The sequence below is a fragment of the Myotis myotis genome, unplaced genomic scaffold (assembly GCF_014108235.1).
Source record: "Myotis myotis isolate mMyoMyo1 unplaced genomic scaffold, mMyoMyo1.p scaffold_m19_p_2, whole genome shotgun sequence".
NCBI lineage: Eukaryota > Metazoa > Chordata > Mammalia > Chiroptera > Vespertilionidae > Myotis > Myotis myotis.
The window spans coordinates 78,766,487-78,790,089 of record NW_023416324.1 but is presented as its reverse complement, the minus strand read 5'-3'; the positions used below and the strand labels follow the sequence as shown (position 1 = coordinate 78,790,089).

General features: G+C 35.6%; 1 protein-coding gene across 10 annotated transcripts in view; it reads right to left on the bottom strand.

The window, feature by feature from the left end:
• The window catches only part of NUP153 (nucleoporin 153), a 77,028-nt gene that overhangs the window by 12,626 nt on the left and 40,799 nt on the right, over positions 1-23,603 (bottom strand). For 8 of the 10 annotated variants that reach the window (XM_036353009.1, XM_036353007.1, XM_036353005.1 and 5 more), the window contains 8 exons: positions 20,666-20,715; positions 20,243-20,369; positions 13,209-13,343; positions 12,508-12,606; positions 11,139-11,226; positions 7,775-7,897; positions 3,918-4,535; positions 567-761 (listed from right to left, as the gene is read on the bottom strand). In XM_036353009.1, the coding sequence (XP_036208902.1) occupies positions 567-761; positions 3,918-4,535; positions 7,775-7,897; positions 11,139-11,226; positions 12,508-12,606; positions 13,209-13,343; positions 20,243-20,369; positions 20,666-20,715 (1,435 nt within the window). The remainder of the gene's footprint in view (positions 1-566; positions 762-3,917; positions 4,536-7,774; positions 7,898-11,138; positions 11,227-12,507; positions 12,607-13,208; positions 13,344-20,242; positions 20,370-20,665; positions 20,716-23,603) is intronic. The other 2 variants (XM_036353010.1, XM_036353002.1) reach the window with 1 other exon arrangement.

Below are 23,603 nucleotides of genomic sequence, written 5' to 3'. Positions count from 1 at the left end.
AGCCATGAGGTATCAGCTACAGAAGGAACTAAAATGGACTGAATAGCAGTGATCTGAAAGCATTTCTCAAAATTTTGACAAGGAAGTGTCTCGTATGAAATAATTCATACAGAAATATGAAGACCTGAAAAATCTAGCCTTCAGATTACTTTGAGAGGTTCTTCCTTTACATTTATATAACAAATATTAAGAGAGTTATTTTTCTGGGACAATCAAAGCCCAAGTCTGGATTGCTTCTAATAAGGTTCCAGGGGTATAAATTGCCAGTAAAATAAAAGACAGGAAATTTATCTAGATGCCAAAGGGTTGTTAACAGTTAAAAAGCTAAAACTCTCTCAGACTCAATAATAAAATATAGATCATTTACCCAGCTGCAGAAAAGACACCTCACTGCTGACCAGCAAATAATTCAACCTTACACTAATTCAGAGACAGATATGAACTAAAATTCCAGGGCAATACCTCATTTGCATTAAGTAGAGAATGAGTAAATTTAAAACTAAAGCTGTTTGCAAGCATTTCACTTTATAATGGCAATTCAAGGAAGCTCTTTATCAACTCCTTACCTTTAAACTCAGATTTTGTGCCTGGCCTGGCACTTTCACATGCTGCACATTTGGTGGAATCTGCTTTATTCTGCACTAGGCACACTTCACACTCCCAGCTTCCCTCGGGTTTCTTGAACTTGTCTAATCCTAGGCAGCCTCCAGAAGACAGAGAGATAGGAACCGTGCTACTACTTGAAGCAGGTACTGAACTTCCTAAAGACAATGCAGAAACACATGGAAATTCTCATTTACATTATGGCAATATCTTAATGACATCACTAAGTCTAAATGTTCAATTTTTATTAGTGTTTCCTATTAAGACAGAGAAAATGCCAGAAATATAAACATTACACATTGTTAAAAATTCAATCTTATAAATGAACAGCTCATACTCACCTTGCTTAGTAATAAGCACCCCTTAAACCCAAGTTTGAATAGCCATGATTTAAAAAAAAGATCATGATTATAAATCAAAGCCTAGGGCTAAATTTTCCTTAAAAATCTTTGTCCAATTTCTTCAAGCAGTACAGCATTAAGACATAAAATTGTAGACAATATCGTAATAGATAAAATACATAGCCACACCATATTAAATTCAAGATTTCAAAGCACAGGTCTCTGCCTTTGAAATGATCATTTTTGCATAGAAGTATTCTATCATTCACTTTGCAATTCTACTTGACACCACCTATTATATGTTCATGGCATCTCTGTTATAAGCTAGCCTAAACAGACATTTATTAAACACCATAATTTACTTGGGCTCTGTGAACATAAAAGATGAATAAAATGTTACTTAACTTCTAAAGGTGCTCACAGTCTTAAAAGGGAAAAGTAAAAACAAATGCATAGTAGCATCGTCACCAAGAAGGAAAGTAATAAATAATTTAATGCAAGAGTATAAGGAAGGAGAAATTACTAAGGGGCAGGAGAAGGATCCTCAGAGGTGAGATTTAAGCAGAATTAGCAAGTTCTATGGGGAGAGGAGGCTGTATAGCAAGGATGGCTCAGCAAAGCACAGTGTATAAAGAAATACAAGGTGGGGCAAAAGTAGCTTGACAGCTGTTAATATGAAAAAGAATACAATAAATAATAGTACAAGAATAAACTATTTCATGTACTCACAACTGTAATCCTACTTTTGCCCTACCCTGTATTGTGTTAAGAGTGAGACATCCATTCTGGTATCCCTACTTCTCTAAATGTTCTCCAATTGTCATCACTTCTCCCAGTTATCTGATCTTACTGGTATGTTCTCTTCCATCATGCCAATAAAACTGCTCCCTGAGTTTCCATCATTGGTCCATTGCACTGCTTACAAGTTCTCATCTACTCTGATAACTTTAATCACCAACAAGTTTCCTGATCTTTATCTACAATTTGTGCTTCATTCCTGTGGTCTCTTCCTTAGTTGGTAGTTCCACTATCCAACTAATTAACTTGGTTTGATGGCTTTTCCTCCCTTACATATTTCTCACATCTTTTTCATTCTCTTTTCTGAACCCTTCTACTGATAATCTCATTGTTTGCTTGAATAATAGCTTTAGTATTGAGACTTATTCCCTTAAATCCATCCTTCCAAGAAGCAACCAGTGCCATGTTTTTCCTCTGGTTATTCCTTTAAAAAATTAACTTCCAAAGTTTTATTCCTGCCACTTCCTTAAATTGGCAGAGCTCCCATTTTTAGACCATCTTCTTTATTCACTCCACTCACTTTCCATCACCTATATTCCCATGACTTATTAGAAAACTATGGGCTAATGACTCTAATCTGTATCTTTAGGCCAGAGGGTCCATTATCAGTATAATGGCCTCACATATATCTGAAAGTCAACTTCAACAGCTTGAAATCATCATGTCTTCAACTACACATTATTCTACATCCCTCCCATCCTTATTTGATTTCATTAGTACAAATCACCATTATCTTTGCCTGTATTATTGATGCAACCTCCCTAATCTGTCCTTTTGTCTCCAAATTTTGTCACCTTCAAGTCTATCCTTCAAAAAGCCACCAAGTGATTTATCAAAATACAAATCTGACTGCATCACTCCTCTGCTTAAAATAATGGCTCATTTACAGGATGAAGTCAGCATTCTTTAATACGTGAATTTCCTTTGTTTATGTGCAACAATTCACTGCCTGACTCAAAATTTTATTCTCCCATCAACTCAGAATTTCAGTTCCCTGCCTGTAACAAATTGCTGGTTTAAATTTGTCTCCGCCCTAACGGGGTTGGCTCAGTGGATAGAGTGTCGGCCTGTGGACTGAAGGGTTCCAGGTTCGATTTTGGTCAAGGGCATGTACCTTGGTTGCGGGCACATCCCCAGTAGGGGGTGTGCAGGAGGCAGCTGATTGATGTTTCTCTCTCATCGATGTTTCTAACTCTCTATCCCTCTCCCTTCCTCTCTGTAAAAAATCAATAAAATATATTTTATAAATAAATAAATAAGTAAATTTGTCTCCAATAGGGAAGGAGGGGTGTCAGGTGGGAAGAGAAAGATAATTCAGAATGAAGATTTTGAAATCTTATTCTCAGAGACAACCAGTAGGAATTAGATATATGGCTCACCCCTTATGTTCAGACAGAGATTTAGCCTAATAACTCAAGAGCTTTTCATTGCATACACAAAACTACACATATAATTCCCAAATACCCATATGTTTTATTTAGTATTCATGTCACCATATATCTGTACCAAATAACTATATAACAATATTACAAAAACAGCAAAGAGTCATTTCCAGATGTGAATCTTTATTAACTCTTTAAAATCTGAACAGAAAAACAGAAAAAACTCAAACCTAACTTCATTTTTCTAGCTAAGTTAGAATTTTTCATGGATGATTCAGTAACTTACTACCATTGCAAACTCTGGCAGAGAGCATACAGGTACAGGTATCGCCATTAACATTCAGCGACAGCCTTTTCATAAAGCAATATTGCCCACCCATTAATAAAGTCTTCCCTGGAAATGACCACTAGCCATCCTCACTTTTACTTAGAGAAAAAGAGACTAAGTAATATTTTATTCTGTATAGAGGTTTGAGAAAGACTGCCCCCTTCCAAGACCTTTTAGCATCTACAACAGTCAACTCTGAAATGATCCTAAAGAACAAAAATTTTATGATAAAGATGCATACAAAGATCAAAGTAGTCATTCACAGCCTATCCTAAGAAACCATACATATCTAGCCCCAAGCAAGTCGTTTTAATCTCAATATAGCTTTAAAAAGTTAAGACGTATGAGAAAATTCTCATCCTGAAACACTTAAAATATTCTAGATTGTTCTTAGTGGTTTCACAGAAAATTAAAATGTTCTACTAACATAATGAGCAAAATTATTCCAAACAGCCATTAACGTACCTGGTTTCTCAGACATACAGGACACACATTTACTGTCCTCTGGATTATTAGGAACACAGCATACTGGACACTCCCAAGACCTCTTGGGCTTTGTGAATTTATCTGCAAATCCTAAGGTACCAGTGGTCACAGTGCAGCTGGAAGATGAAGCAGCCACGGTGACAGCACTTTCTGAAGCCACTGGCAATGTAAGGACACGCTTAACACCAGTTCCAGGTTTCGGTGTTTCACAAGCTACACATTTTATCGCTTCAGGCTTATTTCGCACTAAACAGGTATCACAATCCCAAGTTCCTATTGCTGGTTTAAATTTGTCTCCAAAACCTGTCCCTGATGCAGAAAGAGTTGGTTTGACACTTTTACTTGGTGTCCCAATTCCAGTCTGTTTAGCAGTATCTCTTAGTGGCAATTTTGTCGCTTGACAGGCTATACACTTGCTGTCTGTAACTTTGTTCTGGAGTAGACAACTATCACACTGCCATGATGATCCAGCTTTTAAACTTTCCCCCAACCCGATTCCACTAGAAGAAAAGCTACTTATTGCTGGTCTTGTATAAACTACCGGGCTTGTGGTGGTAGAAATAGCAGCAAGAGAATCTGCCTTCGGTGATGTGAAACCTGTAAGATAGGGAGAATTGGGGAAAAAAAAGTTAGGGAATGTTTTCTAATGAAAACATTAACTGAAATATTATTACTGGAAGAAAACACATTTACCTCATTGCTAAGTTATTGTAATCCAAAATGGACTACTTAAGGTAATTTTCACCTAAGCACTATTAATTAATAACATCTATGATAATAAAAGCATAATATGCTAATTAGACCGGACAGCCTTCCAATGACCTTCCGGATGAAGCTGGGGCTATGAGGGAAGCCCAAGTCCTGGGTGCCAGAGGGAAGCCGGAGCTGGCAGCTGGGGGAAGAAAGGCCTACTCTTGCACAAATTTCGTGCGATCAAGCCTCTAGTAAATAATAAGGGACACTTAGACCTAGTTAAAATTCTACAACAGATGTTTTATTTATAATATATCACCTTCCTCTTCTAGGGAATTTCTCTTTATTATAAGTCAACAAAAACCTAATTTAAGGCTTTAATTATAACAATTCATTGATCTATACTATTGTCATCAATGTCTTGTGGAGTGTCTTGCTACCCCTTACATTTCTGCAACACTGACCTACATTCGTAGCCTTCTTCCCCCACCTGTCTCTCCTTTTAAGTGTTCCCCTGGCTATACCCAATGACTTTAAAAACTAATTTTCAAATTTTGTCCCATCATAATCCACTACTGTGGTATCCTTTACTTTCGGTAAAAACCAGCTGAGCTGTGTAGGTGTATGGTCACTGGGCAGATGTCCGTCCAAAGTACCACAGAGTGATAAAAATTATTTTACAATGATACTAAACTCATAGAGAGCTTTAAAAAAATAAACGATTCAATGACAAATGATAAAATTCCAACAGAGATGTACCAAACCATCTGGTAAGGCCTAGAAATACAAAACTTATTAAGATCCAGTCAATCCTAATGGAGTACAAGCCCATGCTACTCAAATACAGCCCATGCAAAGTTACCAAACACTGATTCAAACAAAATTGCTTCAAATATCTCTCCAATATAATCTCAGAGCCTATCACATTGTAAGTATACCTTTTTGTAACCTCTGAAGGTATATTTAGACAACTAAGGTATTCATGTAGAACCATTAAGGAATAATAGGAAGATTAAGTCTTTGTACTACACTAAAACTGTGGTCATTAAATTGATTCACTGAAACTACACTTCACTTGTGGGAATGACGTTTCAATCCTTTCCTTTGAACCAATTAATTTTTATTTTATTCATACAAACAAACCCAGTGACGCTGTTTCTCCTGCCTTCAGCACCAAAGGAAAAGAAAATTGGGAGGGGGAAAAAGATATAGAAAGTTGTTAGAGATTTTCTATTGCTACCAATAAATAATCCAGTCTAGGGCTATTTTTAACATAATGGCAAAACAATCCCACATATCTCAGTTACCCCCAGTGGTCAACATTTTGTTCATGATTAACTAAGGTTGTCAAAATTTTAACAGGAGCCGAAACCGGTTTGGCTCAATGGATAGAGCGTCGGCCTGTGGATTGAAAGGTCCCAGGTTCGATTCTGGTCAAAGGCATGTACCTGGGTTGCGGGCACATCCCCAGTGGGAGATGTGCAGGAGGCAGCTGATCGATGTTTCTCTCTCATCGATGTTTCTAACTTTCTATCTCTCTCCCTTCCTCTCTGTGAAAAATCAATAAAATATATTTAAAAAAAAAAAAATTTTAACAGGAACCACCTCAAAGTATTACAGATTTCTATTCCTCCCACTTTTTCCAATTTTCCTAATTTCTCCTTCAAAAGAACATATGATCTCCTCCAAATTCTTGCTATTTAAAAAAAAGTTAAAAGGGAGAAGGTGTGGCCCTAACCCAGCCGTGGGCAAACTACGGCCCGCGGGCCACATCCGGCCCGTTTGAAATGAATAAAACTAAAAAAAAAAAAAAAAAAAAAGACCGTACCCTTTTATGTAATGATGTTTACTTTGAATTTATATTAGTTCACACAAACACTCCATCCATGCTTTTGTTCCGGCCCTCCGGTCCAATTTAAGAACCCATTGTGGCCTTCAAGTCAAAAAGTTTGCCCACCCCTGCTAACCGGTTTGGCTCAGTGGTTTGGCTCAGTGGATAGAGCGTCGGCCTGCGGACTGAAAGGTCCCGGGTTCGATTCCAGTCAAGGGCATATACCTTGGTTGCTGGCACATCCCCGGTTGGGGGTGTGCAGAAGGCAGCTGATCAATGTTTCTCTCTCATCGACGTTTCTAACTCTCTATCCCTCTCCCTTCCTCTCTGTAAAAAAATCAATAAAATATATTTTTTTAAAAAGGGGGGGAGAAGGTGTGGACATTATGAATACAAAGTATAACTTAAAGAAGATAAACTATAAGAATTTGATTCTTACCTAACTATTTGGTTAACTCTAGTACAGGCATTTTGGAGTTCTACCATAACTGTGTAAAATCATCTAAATTATTAAGACTCCTGTATGCAGTATACTCAACTATAAAATGAGAGAGCTAATTAAAAAAAACTAATCCTTCTAAATCTTGTTGTAGAAGCCAGCTTTATTTTGAAATTTCTACTCAATCATACATGAACATCTTTGCTGGGTTTAAATTCTTTTTGAGCTACTAGGTTATCTTATAAACACCTTTATACTATTACAGTACACATCACAATTGAACTTGTGACTTATACTCTTTGATTTTCAAACTAAAAACTTATTCCTATTTGAGGATTTCTAGTCATTGCCTTCAAATTATTATATACTAGCTTGCATATCTTGTTTCAAATGAGTACTGTCTTTTATATATGTTAGAATCAGTACATTTGTTGGCTTTGATATATATATATATATATATATATATATATATATATATATATATATATATGGTAATAATCTGAGAACAACATGGCAGTTTCAACACTCTGGTGAGAAAGAAATGTCCAAGTATATCATCATCAAGTTTGTTTATTTACTTTCATTCAGTATTGGCCTATCTCTATTAATAGGCAATTCATTTTCTCCTCTATACTTGCCTCTTACAAATTTCATTTTAGTACAAAGTCCTTGAATTCTAGAGAAATAAGTAGAGTTTCTAAGATCTTTCCCTAAAAGAGTAACATTTGATTACATCTATATTCAAAAGTCAATCTCCTATCAAATTAGCCATAATGCTCTTAAAGCCTAAAGTATACCACAAATGACATTAAAATAAGATCATGAGTTTGTAATTAAAAATTTAGACTATCTCAAGGGCAGCCATTATCTTACCAGGATTTTTCAGAACATCTAGGACACTTCCTTCTTTCAGGGTTTTTGCAGGTCTAAAAAGGCCCTCAGAATCTTCATCTGGCTTCTTACAGCTTCTACTGTTCATTGCAGTGATATCTTGAGCTGTAATATTTTTTTAATTATAAAAGATATTATACCTAGAAAAAACACTGGACTCAAATGCATTAAAAAGATTTTGTAAAGACAATTTGAATCAACTTCTAAAATATCATTTTAAACGTGTGAAATTCAAAGATAATGAAAAAATTACTTAATAATACAGGGTTAAACTGCCATTATAAGGAAGTAAAAATACTATTTCCCACACTATACATCTCTCCTCCAAATGGGCAAAAAATATAAACTATAATTATTACTGGTAATTCACTGGTAATCAAGAAAAACAAGTTGAAACATTGAAGAAGATATGGCGCTCGGCTGGTGTGGCTCAGTGGTTGAGCGTCAACCTATGAACCAGGAGGTCAGGGTTTGATTCAGGGTACATTCCCGGGTTGCGGGCTCTATTCCCAGTGTGAGGGTATGCAGGCAGCAGCCAATCAATTCTCTCTCGTCATTGATATTTCTATCTCTCTTTCCCTCTCCCTTCCTCTCTGAAATCAATAAAAATACTAAAAAAAAAAAAAAAAAAAAAAAAAAAAGAAGGTATGGCAACTGGGGCAAGCAGCTACCCCTCATGAAATATGTCATCAATTACATAGCAATTTACACTATTGATTAAAAAATATTCAATTAAGGCAGTTATTTCATTTCTAGAAATTCACCCTATGATTGAAAATATCTTTCAGTTAACAATGAAAACCTGGATGGTAGATAAATGCTCAATTAGGGGCTGATTACACAAATTACAGAATGTTGACATGAAATGCTACACAGCCACAAAACAATCATTCTTGAAAGCATAGTTATGGGTAAAAACAGGTTAGAAAGTGCAAAAGATTTTGAATGTTTCCATCTAAAAAGTAATGGTGCTGCTAATGATGAGTGTCTTTTATTTGTTGCTTTTACTTTTTATATTTTCCAAAATGAACATGTCCTTTACTTAAGAAATCTATACATAATAATAGTTTTGTGGTTATATTTTTAAGGGGGGCGTTTCTGTTTATATATGAAATATGTGTGGAACTGTTTCCAAATAACCTGATAAGTGTGTTTGTATGTCTAAGAGGGAAAGGTAGGAAAGAGGGAGGGGAGGAGGGACAGACAAGATTGGCCATAAAATCGAAAGGGTGAAGCTGGGTAAAGAGTATATGGGGAGCCCTAACCGGTTTGGCTCATTGGATAGAGCATCAGCCTTCAGACTGAAAGGTCCCCGGTTCGATTCTGGTCAAGGGCATGTACCTTGATTGCGGGCACATACCCAGTGGGAGGTGTGCAGGAGGCAGCTGATCGATGTTTCTCTCTCATCGATGTTTCTGACTCTCTATCTCTCTCCCTTCCTCTCTGTAAAAAATCAGTAAAATATATTTTTTTAAAAAGAGTATATGGGGAATCAGTCTACCATTCAACATTGGAGAATGTTTGAAATTTTTTATAACAAAATATAAATAACCAGGTTTTTCTTGAGTGTTGTTCAGTTAAAAAGTAGTTTCAAAACAAATCCTGCCTACCTATATATCTCACACTATAAATAAACTTAATTCAAAATAGATCAATGATCTAAATATAAGAAAACCATAATACTCTTAGAAGAAAACCTAGGAGGTATACCTTCCTGACCAGAGATTTAGCAATGGATTCTTAAATGACACCGAAAGTACAAGCAGAAAAATAATTTTAACTTCACCAAAATTAAAAACCTCTGTGCATCTAAGGACATTATCAAAAAAATATGAAAAGACAATCCATTGAATTGGAGAAATTACTCATAACTCATGTCTAATAAGGATATAGTATCCAGACTATACAAAAATGCTTACATCTCAGCAACAGGAACAAACCAATTTTAAAATGGTTAAGACTTGACTAAACATTTCTCCCAAGAACATATGTAAAGAGCCAACAAGCATCACAAAGAGGGTCAACACCATTAATCACTATGGGAATGCAAATGGATGGCTATAAAAAACCTTAAAAAGTAGTAAGTGTCATAAAAATGTAAAGAATTTGAACCCTCATACACTGCTAGTGGGAATGTAAAATGAGCTATCTGCTGAGAAAAACAACCTTGTGGTTTCCATTGGCACATCAATTCCATTCCTAGATATATATCCCAACCCCAAAACATTGAAACCAGTGTTCAAACAAATACATATACATGCATATTCACAGCAGCACTGTCTACAATAGCCAAAAAAGTGGAAACAACCCTAATGTCCATCAATGGATGAACAGAAACAAACTGAGATACAGAGAACATTTTGATGGTTACCAAACTGGGCAGGGGGGAGGGAAGGTGGGTGAAAAAGGGAAGGGGATTATGTACAAATTGGTGGAAATAAAATAGTCACAGGGAGGTAAAGTATAGCAAAGGGATTATAGTCAGTAATATTGTTATAACAAAATATGAAATCATATAGGTACTAGATTTATCGGGGTGACCACTATATATTACTATTTGCAGAGGCCAGCATAACCCTGATACATAAAAATGCTGTGAACTGAACAGTAAACCTAAAGAAGTCATCTACTGAATTTCATTAATATACTTAATTTGACTAAAAAGAGACAATAGATAAATTTGCTATTATGACTATCCCCCTCACAATTAAACTGTTAACATTTACATTTAGGGAGCTAAGTATCTCTGAGAATAATTACTAAAAAACATGTCAAAAGGCTGGTATTAACCCTGGCCAGTAGCTCAGTTGGTTGGAGCATTGTCCCATACACCAAAAGGTTTCAATCCCCAGCAGGGATACATATGGGAGGCAGCCAACCGATGTTTCTCTCCACATCAATGTTTCTCTCTCTCTCTCTTTCTCACTTCCCCCTATTCCTCTCTAAAATCAATAAAAACATATCCTCCAATGAGGACAATTTTGTTAATCGTTGACTGCTCGTTTGCTTTTCAGACCAAATTTCATTCAAATGAAAGCACTTATAATAGCAGTTCTCAACCTGGGGGTCGAACGACCCTTTCACAGGGGTCACCTAAGACCATCGGAAAACACATATATAATTACATATTGTTTTTGTGATTAATCACTATGCTTTAATTATGTTCAATTTGTAACAATGGAATTGGGGGTCACCACAACATGAGGAACTGTATTAAAGGGTCGCGGCATTAGGAAGGTTGAGAACCACTGACTTTTAAGAACTGCCAAAGGGGAAAATTTTTGAAATATTAATCTAATGCATGCAACTATTTTTATGTAAAAATTTATGAAACGTTTTTACTTACCTGCACTACTTGTAATTGGTTCTAGAACAGTACTAGAGCCAGGAAGTTCTACTGTTTTTGCAACAGGCACACTAAATGTAAATCCAATCTGCAAAGAAAAAAGTTATCCTTTCAAATATAGAGCTTCTTTAAATTCCAAGTGAAAAAAATGTTGAATTTCACTTATTCTAAGATTCAGTTTATCATATTTTATCATCTTTAAAATTTGAATGCTTCTTGTAATAAATTGTGGGCCACAGTTTAACAGCAGCATTTTTAACCTCTAAGGCAATTTTTCTTTCAAAGCAGTATATAAATAATGTGTTCCTAATGCCCACATCTGGGTCTCTAAATGTCATTTTCTAATAAAAAGTTTGAAACTTTCTGGACAACAGAGAGATTTCAGGCACGCAGCAGGGGAACTACAAATGATCTGGAACATCCAATTGACAGAAAACAAGGACAAAGTAAAAAACAGAGAGCATGCCGAAACCGATTTGGCTCAGTGGATAGAGCGTCGGCCTATGGACTGAAGGGTCCCAGGTTCGATTCCAGTCAAGGGCACGTACCTGGATTGCAGGCACATCCCCAGTAGGAGATGTGCAGGAGGCAGCTGATCGATGTTTCTCTCTCATCGATGTTTCTGACTCTCTAGCTCCCTTCCTCTCTGTAAAAAATCAGTAATATATATATATATATATATATATATATATATATATATATATATATATATATAAACAAAACAAAACAGAGAGCAACAGGTCAAAATAATACACGTGCCAAATAAGAGTGGGGCAACTTAAACATTGAACTCATTATACTTACCCAAAATACTGATTTCTATTATAAAAAAATAAACAAATATATCTTATGAAACAAAAATCCAAAACTTATCTAGGTTAAAGACAATTCAAGAAACATTAACTAAATGCACTATGATTTAATTGATTAGTCCCTAATCTTAATTGTATCTAGGGCCAAGAGAAAACAAAGCAACAATTAGAGGACAATCTGGAGCTGATGGGGGAATCTGAAAATGAACTGTTATTATTATACGACGTTAAATTTTGTGGGTATAACTGTACTGTGAATATGCAAAGAAATGTTCTTTTACTTAGGGGATACATGTAAAGTATTAAGGTAATTAAGAAGTCTGCATCTTAACTTTCAAATGGTACATGAGAAAATGCACATGCTTGTGTGTGTGTATGTGTATATGCACACAGTGAAAAATACACGTGTTCACTCATTCAAGTTTTCTGTTGTAACTGTTTTTAACTTGGAAGAAAAATAATGGTTATTTCTTACCACTGATGGCATCTTAGATTTGATAAAAATATAGCATGCCTTTGAAATCAATAAATATGAAATATTCTTGGTTGCTACTTACAGATGATGGAGGTAGTACATCTGCCTCTGTAGATTTTACAATTGGAGATGAAAATCTAAACATAGGACTGTTTGTGTTGTTTGGAGAGGTCATTTGTACCTGGTTTTCCGAATCATTAAAAAAAAAAAATACAAAAAGAGCTTTTTAGGAAAAGAAATTGACAATAAGACAGATCTTAAGCAAGTTACTTATTCCAAAGAAGCCAAATGCCCCCTTTAGATTAAAAACAAACACTTTTTAACTTCTGAAAAATACTTAAAAGTAACTGCTATAAAATTTGGCTGTTGGAAGAGGAGTATACACTATTTTAGACATGGATATTTGTCTAAAGAAAAATAACATTCATAAGCTATGTTCAGAAAAATTAAAAGCCAAAACAAAAGTATAAAAATTTTAGGAACAGATTAAAGACATTAATCCTACTTGAAAAATAAAAAAACATAAATCTATTCTTATACACAAAGTATCTTAACTGCAAACATTGGGAACAATATCTCTTTAATGCATTGTATAAGAATTGAAGAACACTCCCATTATAACAAATCCCATTATAATGTACACTTTTTTAAAAAAGCAAGACACCATTTTCATCTTCTTACTCTGAGTTATTGATTTCTATAGTGAAAATTAATTACAGCTTTAGACTGATACTAGATTTTTTAAAATAAAAAATCATCTCTATTTGTACAATGGTTTTGTACCTTATTTGTTAATGACTGTGCAGGACTAATTGGTGATAGAGAAGTTGTAATCACCGAGGAACTAAAATTGAAGGTAGGCAATGAAGAACTGGTGATGGGTAGAGAGATATTCGGTAATACTGGTACTTCCATTTCCTAAAACACAGTATGTTTTAAAATTATATAGTTCATCTTTCATGTCATTCTTTTATCTGTTGTTTTCAGGTAGAATTTATATAATTACAGGCAACTTTAGAATAAAAAGAAGGTAGCACCACACAATGTTAACAATGTGAGCTCTTAAATAAACTAAACAAGACTTGAATCCCTGCCACAAGCCAGCCATGTGACTCTGTGAACCTAACTGCCCTTAATACCAATTTCCTAAATGGTCATAATTAGGAAAAAATAAAATACCATAGTTGTGATATTAACATGAAACACAAAGTTATACATTGTTCTGGCATGTAAAGCAAGCATTTAATAAATGTCAGTACTAATAACTTTGGTGAACTGCCTTGGTTTTTATCCCAATAAAGCAAAGGCCACCCCAAGTCTCAAATGACTCTCACATTTACAACAGACAAAAAATAATTCCCCTTCTGCTAATGGTGGAGTAGTTCATATCTCACCAATGCTCTGACAGATAACAATTATAAACTTTGGACAAATGATTAAAAACAGCTATCTAAAAACACTGGAGAGCAACCACAAACAAGCAGAAACCGGAGGGGATAAGACACTTGGAAGAAGAGCACTGAGTGAGCTTCTTTTGTTTTCTTTATGAGTTGGTGCCAATGGATAGTTGAAATTCAGAAAGAAAACTGCAAAGGTGTTGGCTGAGAAATCAGAGGACAGAGAGGTGACCACAGCAGTTAGAAAATGAAGGGAGATACAGGATTGAAGAACCACAGAAGGGTTCCCCAAGTCGGCATATAAACTGTCCAATTCTCTGGCAGAACTGTAAACTAAATGTCTGTAAGGCAGACCAGACATCAAGTAGCCAACTAAGACTAAAGAGTTTCAGCTGTTGCCCAGCACAGAGGAGGGAGTTCACTGCCAACTAAAACAACCTGAATACTTCAAATAGATGAGGTTCAGTATACATAAATCACAACTCAGTAAAAAAAGTCAAGCCCTACCACCCAAAAAAGGAAAATAATGACACTTTTAGGGAAAAGAAAACCAAGAGAATCTGTTGCCATAAAATCTGCTCTACAGATTCTTCAGGATGAATGGAAATGATACTAAATGGAAACTCAGATTTCTGGAAGAAATGGAAAACAAGGGAGCAAACATTTTTTAAAAATCCGCATTTTTTTCTCTTAATTTCTTTAACTGTGTAAGGCAAACATTATGATAGATTTCTAGACTATCTATCGAAATGTAATACAAATAACAATTACAGCAATAAAATGCCAAGGAAGAGAGGTGGTAAATCAAATTATAAAGTTGCAAGATTCTTAAATTTTCACAGAAAGTGGTACAAAATTAACACAAAGTAGAATGTAAGAAGAACATATACCATAATCCCAACAGGAACCACAAGTAACATAAAGAGGCAGAGATAAAAAGCCAACAAGTAATTAAATTGGAATTCTAACAAACATTCAATTAACCCAAAAGAAGACAGCTTTCAAAAAGAACAAGAAAGAAAACTAAGGCAAAAATAAACACGTGGGGGTACACCAAAATAAACAGCTTCTGCACAGCAAAAGAAACCATCAACAAAATGAAAAGGAAGCCCACTGCATAGGAGAACATATCTGGCAATGATACATCTCATAAAGGTTTATTATCCAAAATATATAAGGAACTCATAAAACTTAACAAAAGGAAAACAAACAATCCAATTTAAAAATGGGTAAAGGACCTAAATAGACACTTCTCCAAAGGGGGCAGACATATAGATAGATGGCCAAGAGACACGAAAAAATGCTCAAAGTCACTAATCATCTGAGATGCAAATCTAAACGACAATGAGGTACCATCTCACACCCATCAGGATGGCTACCATCAACAAATCAACAAATGACAAGTGCTGGGGGGGATGTGGAGAAAAGGGAACCCTAGTACACTAGCTGATGGGAATGCAGAGTACTGCAGCCATTATGCAAAATAGTATGGCATCTCCTCAAAAAATTAATTATGGAACTGCCATTTGACCCAGTGAACCCATTTCTAGGAATATATCCTAAGAAACCAGAAACAGCAATCAGAAAAAAATGTATGTGCCCCTATGTTCATAGCAGTGCAATGTATAATAGCTAAGATCTGGAAATGGCCCAAGCCCCTATCAGTAGACGAGTGGATAAAAAACCTTTGGTATATCTACACCATGGAATGCAGCAGTAAAATATAGGGATCTCTTACCCTTTGAGACAGCATGGAGAGACCTGGAGAGTATTATGCTAAGCAAAATAAGCCAATCAGAGAAAGACAAGTATCACATGATCGCATTCATATGTGGAATCTAATGAACAAAACAAACTGTTGAACAAAATAGATCCAGAGACATAGAAATACTAAATAGACGAAAGGCGGGGGAGGGTGGATGGGTGGGACAAGATCAACCAAAGAACTTGTATGCATATATGCATAACCCATTGGATACAGACAATAGGGTGGTTAAGGTGGGGGTGGGCTAGAAGGGGTGAAGTGGGGGGGGGGAGGGGAGGGGGCATATGTAATACTTTCAACAATAAAGATTTTTTTAAAAATAAATTTCAAAAAAATCCATAGAAGAACTATTAATATCTTCCAGGAGATAACATAGGAGAATTTCTTTGAAGCCTAAGGAGAAGCAAAGGTTCGTTGGGTACAAAGAACAGTATAAATAATGGGGGAAAATGTAATAAATTCAGAATTCTTGTAAGATATGTATCATTCAAAGTATTTGGTTTCAGAATTCATAAAGAGTTCCTGCAACTCAACAAGACAACCCAATTTTAAAAGGGCAAAAGATCTGAACCAAGACCTCAGAAAGGACGATAATACTAATGTCCAATAAGGGCATAAACAAGAATACAACATGAGTCATCAGGGAAATGCAAATTCAAATTACAATGATATACCACACCATACACAAAGCAGAATGGCTACAGTTTGAAAAATGACAATCAACTACTGGTAAGGATGCACAGTAACAGAAATAAATGCCCACACACTGTTGGTAGGAATCTAAAATGTTACTCCCACCTCCACTTATAAGTATCTACCCTAAGAAAAATAAACATGTCTACAAAAAAGGTAAAAAATGTTCACATCAGCTTATTCATAACAGTCAGACAAAAATAAACACACACTGAATAACTGTATTGATGTGAAGTTTTAGAACAAGGAAAACCAACATATAGTGGGAAAAATGAGAATAGTGATTGCTCCAGGGGTAGGAGGCAGCGAGTATTATCTGGGAAGGAGCATGAGTAAACTTTCTGGAGACTTGGAAATGTTCAACACCTACTTCGACAGGGGTTTGGATTACACAGATGTAAACATTTGTCAAATTATTAAATGGTACACACCTAACAATTTTACATTTTACTACATATAAACTCTTGCTAAATTAAAAAGCAATATTTTAGTTCCTGCAATGTATGCTGAAGTATTTAGAAGTATACTGATTTAAGTCTTAAACTTACTTTGATATACATCCCAAAAATAAGATGAATATTTATTTGTTAAAGAAAATATTAGAACCTAAGTGCTAAGAATATGTATTCATTGCACAATTCTTTGAACATTCATCTGTTTGAAATTTATAATCAACTGTGGAAGAGGGGGACAAAAGGAAACAAAAGACTCATTTACGGATTTCTGTAAGGATGTTTCTTCCCATCGCCAACCTTAGCCTTATTTTCTTTCCTTTCCAGCGGTTCTCAACCTGTGGGTCGCGACCCCTTTGGAGGTCAAAGGACCCTTTCACAGGGGTCACCTAAGACCATCGGAAAACACATATATAATTACATATTGTTTTTGTGATTAATCACTATGCATTAATTATGTTCAATTTGTAACAATGAAATTGGGGGTCACCACAACATGAGGAACTGTATTAAAGGGTCGCGGCATTAGGAAGGTTGAGAACCACTGCTTTAGACCCTTTACAACACCTGGACACATCAACTGAATAACTTAAATCTCCTGTCAACTCATTAAGCCACATACTTACTAGTTCTTTACATTACTGACCTGGAACCAATTTTACTTTATTTATTTTGAAGATTTTTAAAACTGCTTTTTAGAGAGAGAGAGGGAGAAACATCAATGGGAGAGCAGAACATGAATCAGCTGCCTCCTGCAGAGGATTGAGCCCATAACCTGGCATGTGCCCTTGACTGGGAATCCAAGCAGCAACCTTTCAGTGCATGAGAGGATGCCCAACCAACTGAGCCATACCAGCCAGGGTGACTTTGAACCAATTTTAAATTTGATTTGTAGTCACCAAAATTTTGACTTGATTGATCAGAAGTAGTTTCCACAAATCTGGGAGAAAGTCAAAAATTATAACTGGATGAATAGAGATGCCTCAAGTTAAACACAACCATCATCAAATCTGACTTACTATCCTATATAATAAAAGGCTAATATGCAAATTTTCCCCTCGACTTGGAGTTCGACCAGGAGTTCAACCAGGGGGTGGGCTGGCCAGCCAACCTCCTGCATCCCCTCCCCTCAGCTGGCCGGACCCCACCCTTGCACAAATTTCGTGCATCAGGCCTCACAGTCTCAGCTGGCCCTCACAACCCCACTTTGTCTGGAAGGTCATCCAGACAGTCATCCAGAAGGTTATTCTGCTGTTTGGTATAATTAGCATATTAGCTCTTTATTATATAAGATTATATAGGAGACATATATATCTATATCTATATATATCTATATCTATATATCTATATATATAGATATATAGATATATATTTATATATCCACACACACACACACACACACACACACACATATATGTACGTATTATCTTTATAATACCTTTACATAGGTTACCTCATGTGAGGTAGAGGCCTATTATTGTAGATGAGGAAACTGAGGCACAGAGATATATGGCCTAATATACAGCTATAAAATGGCAGACATCCTATAGACACAAGCCAAATATATTTCTTCTTCTTATCCCTATTTTAAAGAGAAAGAAGCTGATGCACAAGAAGTTAAATTGATCAAAGTCATTCATACCAGTAAGGGGCACAACTGTATCTGACATGACAATATCAAGCAATTAAATGTCTCCAAATGCAATCTTTACTTATCTATTAAAAACACACACATACACAGGATACGCAGAAAATTTGAGGAAGCCACCCATTAGTACCTCTCTCCTCAGAAATGTGGAGACTGTAACTCCAATGTGGAACAGAGCCCAGGGCAAGAGGAGTTGGGTGAGGCATCCTGGGATGTGAAATTGGCAGTTGGCAGTTGGCCAGAATGAAGAGAGGCAGCCCAGATCAGGGAGAAGGTGATAAAGAGGTCTGGGGAGTTAGATTTTCATAAAGTTTCTAACAGTTAATATACCAGGTAGTAAGGGCTAAAGTAAAGAAATTAATTTAAACTCCCCCAAAATGTCCCAATACAGCAAAGTCACACTAAACATAAACCTACAACACAACTAAATTAAACTGCAAGTATCAACCTGAGATTTTGGCTGAATATCTTAAGAACGATATCTTTAGAAGTTCACACTTAAAGGGAAATAAACAAAATTCACAAATCTGTCATTTGGTAAACAACAAACCAAACTAATAATTGTTCTCATACAGGAAGAAACTTTAAAAAGCTAAGGCCACAAATTTTACTGAGAAATACAAAAACTTGTCTAAAAAACAAATTCATACTATATTAATCAGATATTAATTTCCTTATGGATATAAGGTAAGATATCCCATTTCTTAAATGTAATTAAGTGCTTTAATGACAAAAGAAAACTGGTTTGCTAAGAAAATACTACATTTTATACACTAATTAATGGCATTTACAGCTTTTTCTTTCTTTTTTAAAAAAATATATTTTATTTATTTTTTACAGAGAGGAAGGGAGAGGGATAGAGAGTTAGAAACATCGATGAGAGAGAAACATCTATCAGCTGCCTCCTGCACACCCCCTACTGGGGCTGTGCCCACAAGCAAGGTACATGCCCTTGACCGGAATCAAACCCAGGACCCTTCAGTCCACAGGCCGATGCTCTATCCACTAAGCCAAACCGGTTAGGGCCATTTATATAAGTTTCAAAAACTGGCAAAACCTAACCTATAATAATAAAAGCATAATATGCTAATTAGACCGATGTCCTTCCAGACGACCTTCCGTATAAAGTTGGGGTTGCAAGGGCCAAGCCCCTTGCACAAAATTCGTGCACAGGTAGGGTCCCTAGGCCTGGCTGGCGATCAGGGCTGATCAGTGCCTTCCAGCTGCCGGACAGGCCTCCCTTCGTTCCACGCTGCCCCCTGGTGGTCAGTGCACGTCATAGCGAGCAATCGAACTCCCGAGGGGACACTTTGCATATTAGCCTTTTATATATATAAAATATTCTAAAAGTAAATAACTTAAATTGTAATTCTTTTACTAAAAGAATTATGGCTTTTTGCCTGGCTGGTGTAGCTCCGTGGTTGAGTGTTGGCCTGTGAACCAAGAGGTCCCTGGTTGATTGCCAGTCAGGGTACATGCCCACGTTGTCCACTCAATCCCCAATAGGGGGCATGCAGGAGGCAGCCGATTGATGTCTCTCTTTCTCGTTGATGTTTCTATCCCCCTCCCTTCCTTTCTCTAAAAATCAATGAAAACATATTTTTTTTAAAAGAATTAAGGCTTTTTAATGACACTCATGAAATTTTTAGTACTATGTTAGGTTTTCTGTGTTGCCACAGTGAAGGTGGTTTAAAAAGTCTACTAGTATTAAACACACACACACACACTTTGAAGGAACTGTTCCAATGACAGGTTATTTTTGTGTTGGGTTTCCTTAAACTCCACCCCTCCAGATCTCCCCTCACCACCACAATGCACAAAGCTTTCAATAAACATCAAGAATATTAAGTATATAACCCTACCTCCCCCTCTGCAGGTTTAGTTGCCACAAAACGTGTTCTTTCTCGTCTCATCTTGCCTCCTCCACCACCTACTCCAGAAGATACACCATTGGCTGCAGACATACTGAAATTTGGGTAAGAAAAACCACTAAGCAAAAAAAAAAAAAAAAAAAAAAAGGAAGAGAAAAGAAAAAAAAAAAGAAAATCAAAACAAATGATATATTACGCAGGTCCATAACTTGATAACTAATCGAATAACCCAAAAATTAGAACTGCTAACAAATAATAAATGTACAGCTGAATTTTATTTTTAAAAGCTGACAAATACTTTGTGCATAAAGTTTCTATTTTTAACCTGTCTTAATTTTCCAAAAGGCACATAAAAATCACATAGAGAACTTAAAATTTACATACAAAGAAGTTTTGCTATAAAGATGACATTACCTTTCTTGTTCTCTATTTTGTCCTGGTGTCATACTTTTTTCATATCCAGCCTAGAAAAAAGTGAAACCATATTTAAACGTTGGCATATTTAAATTCCTTTTTATTTTATTTTTTTCCATCATGCTCTCTCTTATTTTATCTCTCCATACCCTCTTCAACCTCCACCACCCCTGCCACCCGCAATCACAACACTGTTGTCCCAGGCAATGTGTTCTCTTTTTTGCTCAATCCCTCCACCATCCCTAGCCTCACCCCTATCCCCATAATTTTCTTAATGCCATCCTATCTGTGAATTTTAGTATTTTGAATCAGGAATTTGAGGTTGTTTAGTTAATGAATCCTAAAATTTGCAACTTAGAGCCAGCCTTCTGAATTGCAACTAAGCATTAGTGTGATTATATTTGCACATAAAATGTCACTGAGTACAAATGTACTTTAAACAAAATGGTACTATACAAAGTTAATACACTCACCAACCACAAAATTACATTTACTTATCTCTTGTTATGACATATTAAATATGCAAATTCATAAGGATAGTCCTTTTGAAATGATTCTCAGAATCTTACCTCTTCCCAGAAGCACATAAAATTATAACTAAATTATAAAATAATAAGTCTAGATAGCCATCTGAAGACTAGACTAAGACAGGGATGTCCACTTTCACTACTCTTATTCAAATAGTACTGGAAGTCCCAGCCACAACAATCAGATAAGAAGAAATAAAAGGCATCCAAACTGGAAAGTAAAACTGTCATTATTTGCAGGTGACATGATACTTCAGAGAACTCTAAAGATTCCACCAAAAAATTACTAGAACTGATAAACTAAGAAATTATAATCCCATTTACAACTGCATCAAAAAAATAAAATATTTAGGAAATTTAACCAAAGAAATAAAAGACCTGTACTCAAAAAATTATTTCATTAAAGAAATCGAAGATACAAATAAATAGATGCATATGCCATGCTCATGGAGAGGAAGAATTAACATTGTAAGAATATCCATACTACCCAAAGCAATCTAAACTATCTATCAAAATACCAATGGCATTTTTTCACAAAACTAGAATAATAAAAGACTCCAAAAGCCACAGTAATCTTGAGAAAAAAAGAACAAAGTTGGAGGTATCCTGCCTCCCGATATCAATATATTTACAAGGCTACTCTAATCAAAACAGCATGGTACCTATTGACATAAAAACAGATACATAGATCAATGGAATGAAATAGAGAAATCTATGCCTATATGGACAATTAATATATGATAAAGAAGGCAAGAACACAATGAGGTAAAGACAGTATTCATTCATTAAATGGTGTTGGGAAAGTTGGATAGATACATGCAAACAAAATAAATAAATAAAACTAGATCAGCTTCTTAAACCATACATAAGAATAAACTCAAAATCGATTAAAAACTTAAATGTAAAAAAACAGAGAGTAACATCTTTGACATTTCTCTTAGCAATATTTTTTCTGACATAGTTCCTCAGGAAAGGGAAACAAAGAAAAAAAAACAAATGGAACTCTATCAAACTAAAAAGTTTTTGCACATAAGAGGAAACTATCAACAAAACAAAAAGACAACCTACTAAATGGAAAAAAATTAATATCCAAAATTAATAAAGAACTCATACATTCAACACCAAAAACAAACAAACAACCCAATTAAAAACTGGGCAGAAGGCCTGAATAGACACTTCTCCAAAGAGGACATATAGACAGCCAATAGACATGAAAAGATGCTCAACATCCCTAAACATCAGAAAAATGCAAATGGATGTCTATCATCATTAACTCAAGAAACAAGTGCTGGCCAGGCGGTGGAGAAAAGGGAACCCTCGTGCCATTAGTGGAAATGCAGACTGGTAAAGCCACTATGGAAAACAGTATGGAGGGTACTCGAAAAATTAAAAGTGAAACTGCCTTATGACCCAGTGATTCCACTTCTAAGTATATATCTGAAGAAACCCCAAATGCTAATTTGAAAGGATACATGTACTTCTTGGGTAATGCAGCATTACTTACAATACCCAAGATATGGAAGCAACCAAGTGCCCATCAATGGATAAGTAGATAAAATTGTGATACATCTATACAATGGAATATTAATTGGGACATAAAAAAAGAATGTAATCTTACCACTTGCTACAGCATGGATGAACCTAGTGGGTATCATACTAAGTGAAATATGTCAGAGAAAGACAAATATCATATAATTTTACTTATATGTGAAATCTAAAAAATAAACAAATAAAATAGAAACAGACTCATAGACACAGAGCATGCTGATGGCTGCCAGAGGAGAGGGTGGTTTGGGGGACTGGATCAAAAAGGTGAAGGGATTAAGAAGTATGAATTAGTAGTTACAAAACAGTTATGAGGATGTGAAGTACAGCATAGGGAATATAGTCAATATTAAATAATGGTGCCGGAAGGAGGGGGGACCTGAAATATCAGGGGGATTACTTTGTAAAGTATATAATGGTCTAACCACTACATTGTACACCTGAAACTAAAACAAAATAACATGAATGTAAACTGTAATTAAAAAACTTGAAAGTACTTAGAAAATGCATGCCAAAGTACTCAGAGATAGACAGATGTGATGTCTAAAATTTATTTTCAGGTAGTCCAACAAACACAAAGCACACATATAAAGCAAATCCGGCAAAATTATTTAATCTAAAGCATTAGTACATACTAGTATTTACTAATAAACACTAACTTGGGGTTTGATTATGGTGCCAGCCATTTTAAAGTGTCCCAATTCATAATCATCACTAATTCACAAACTGTAGGTATGATCTGCAATGATAGAGTACTTATATGTCACATTATTTATTCTTTTTTTAATATTTTTATTTATTTCAGAGGAAGGAAGAGGGAGAGAGATAGAAACATCAATGATAAGAGAGAATCATTGATCAGCTGC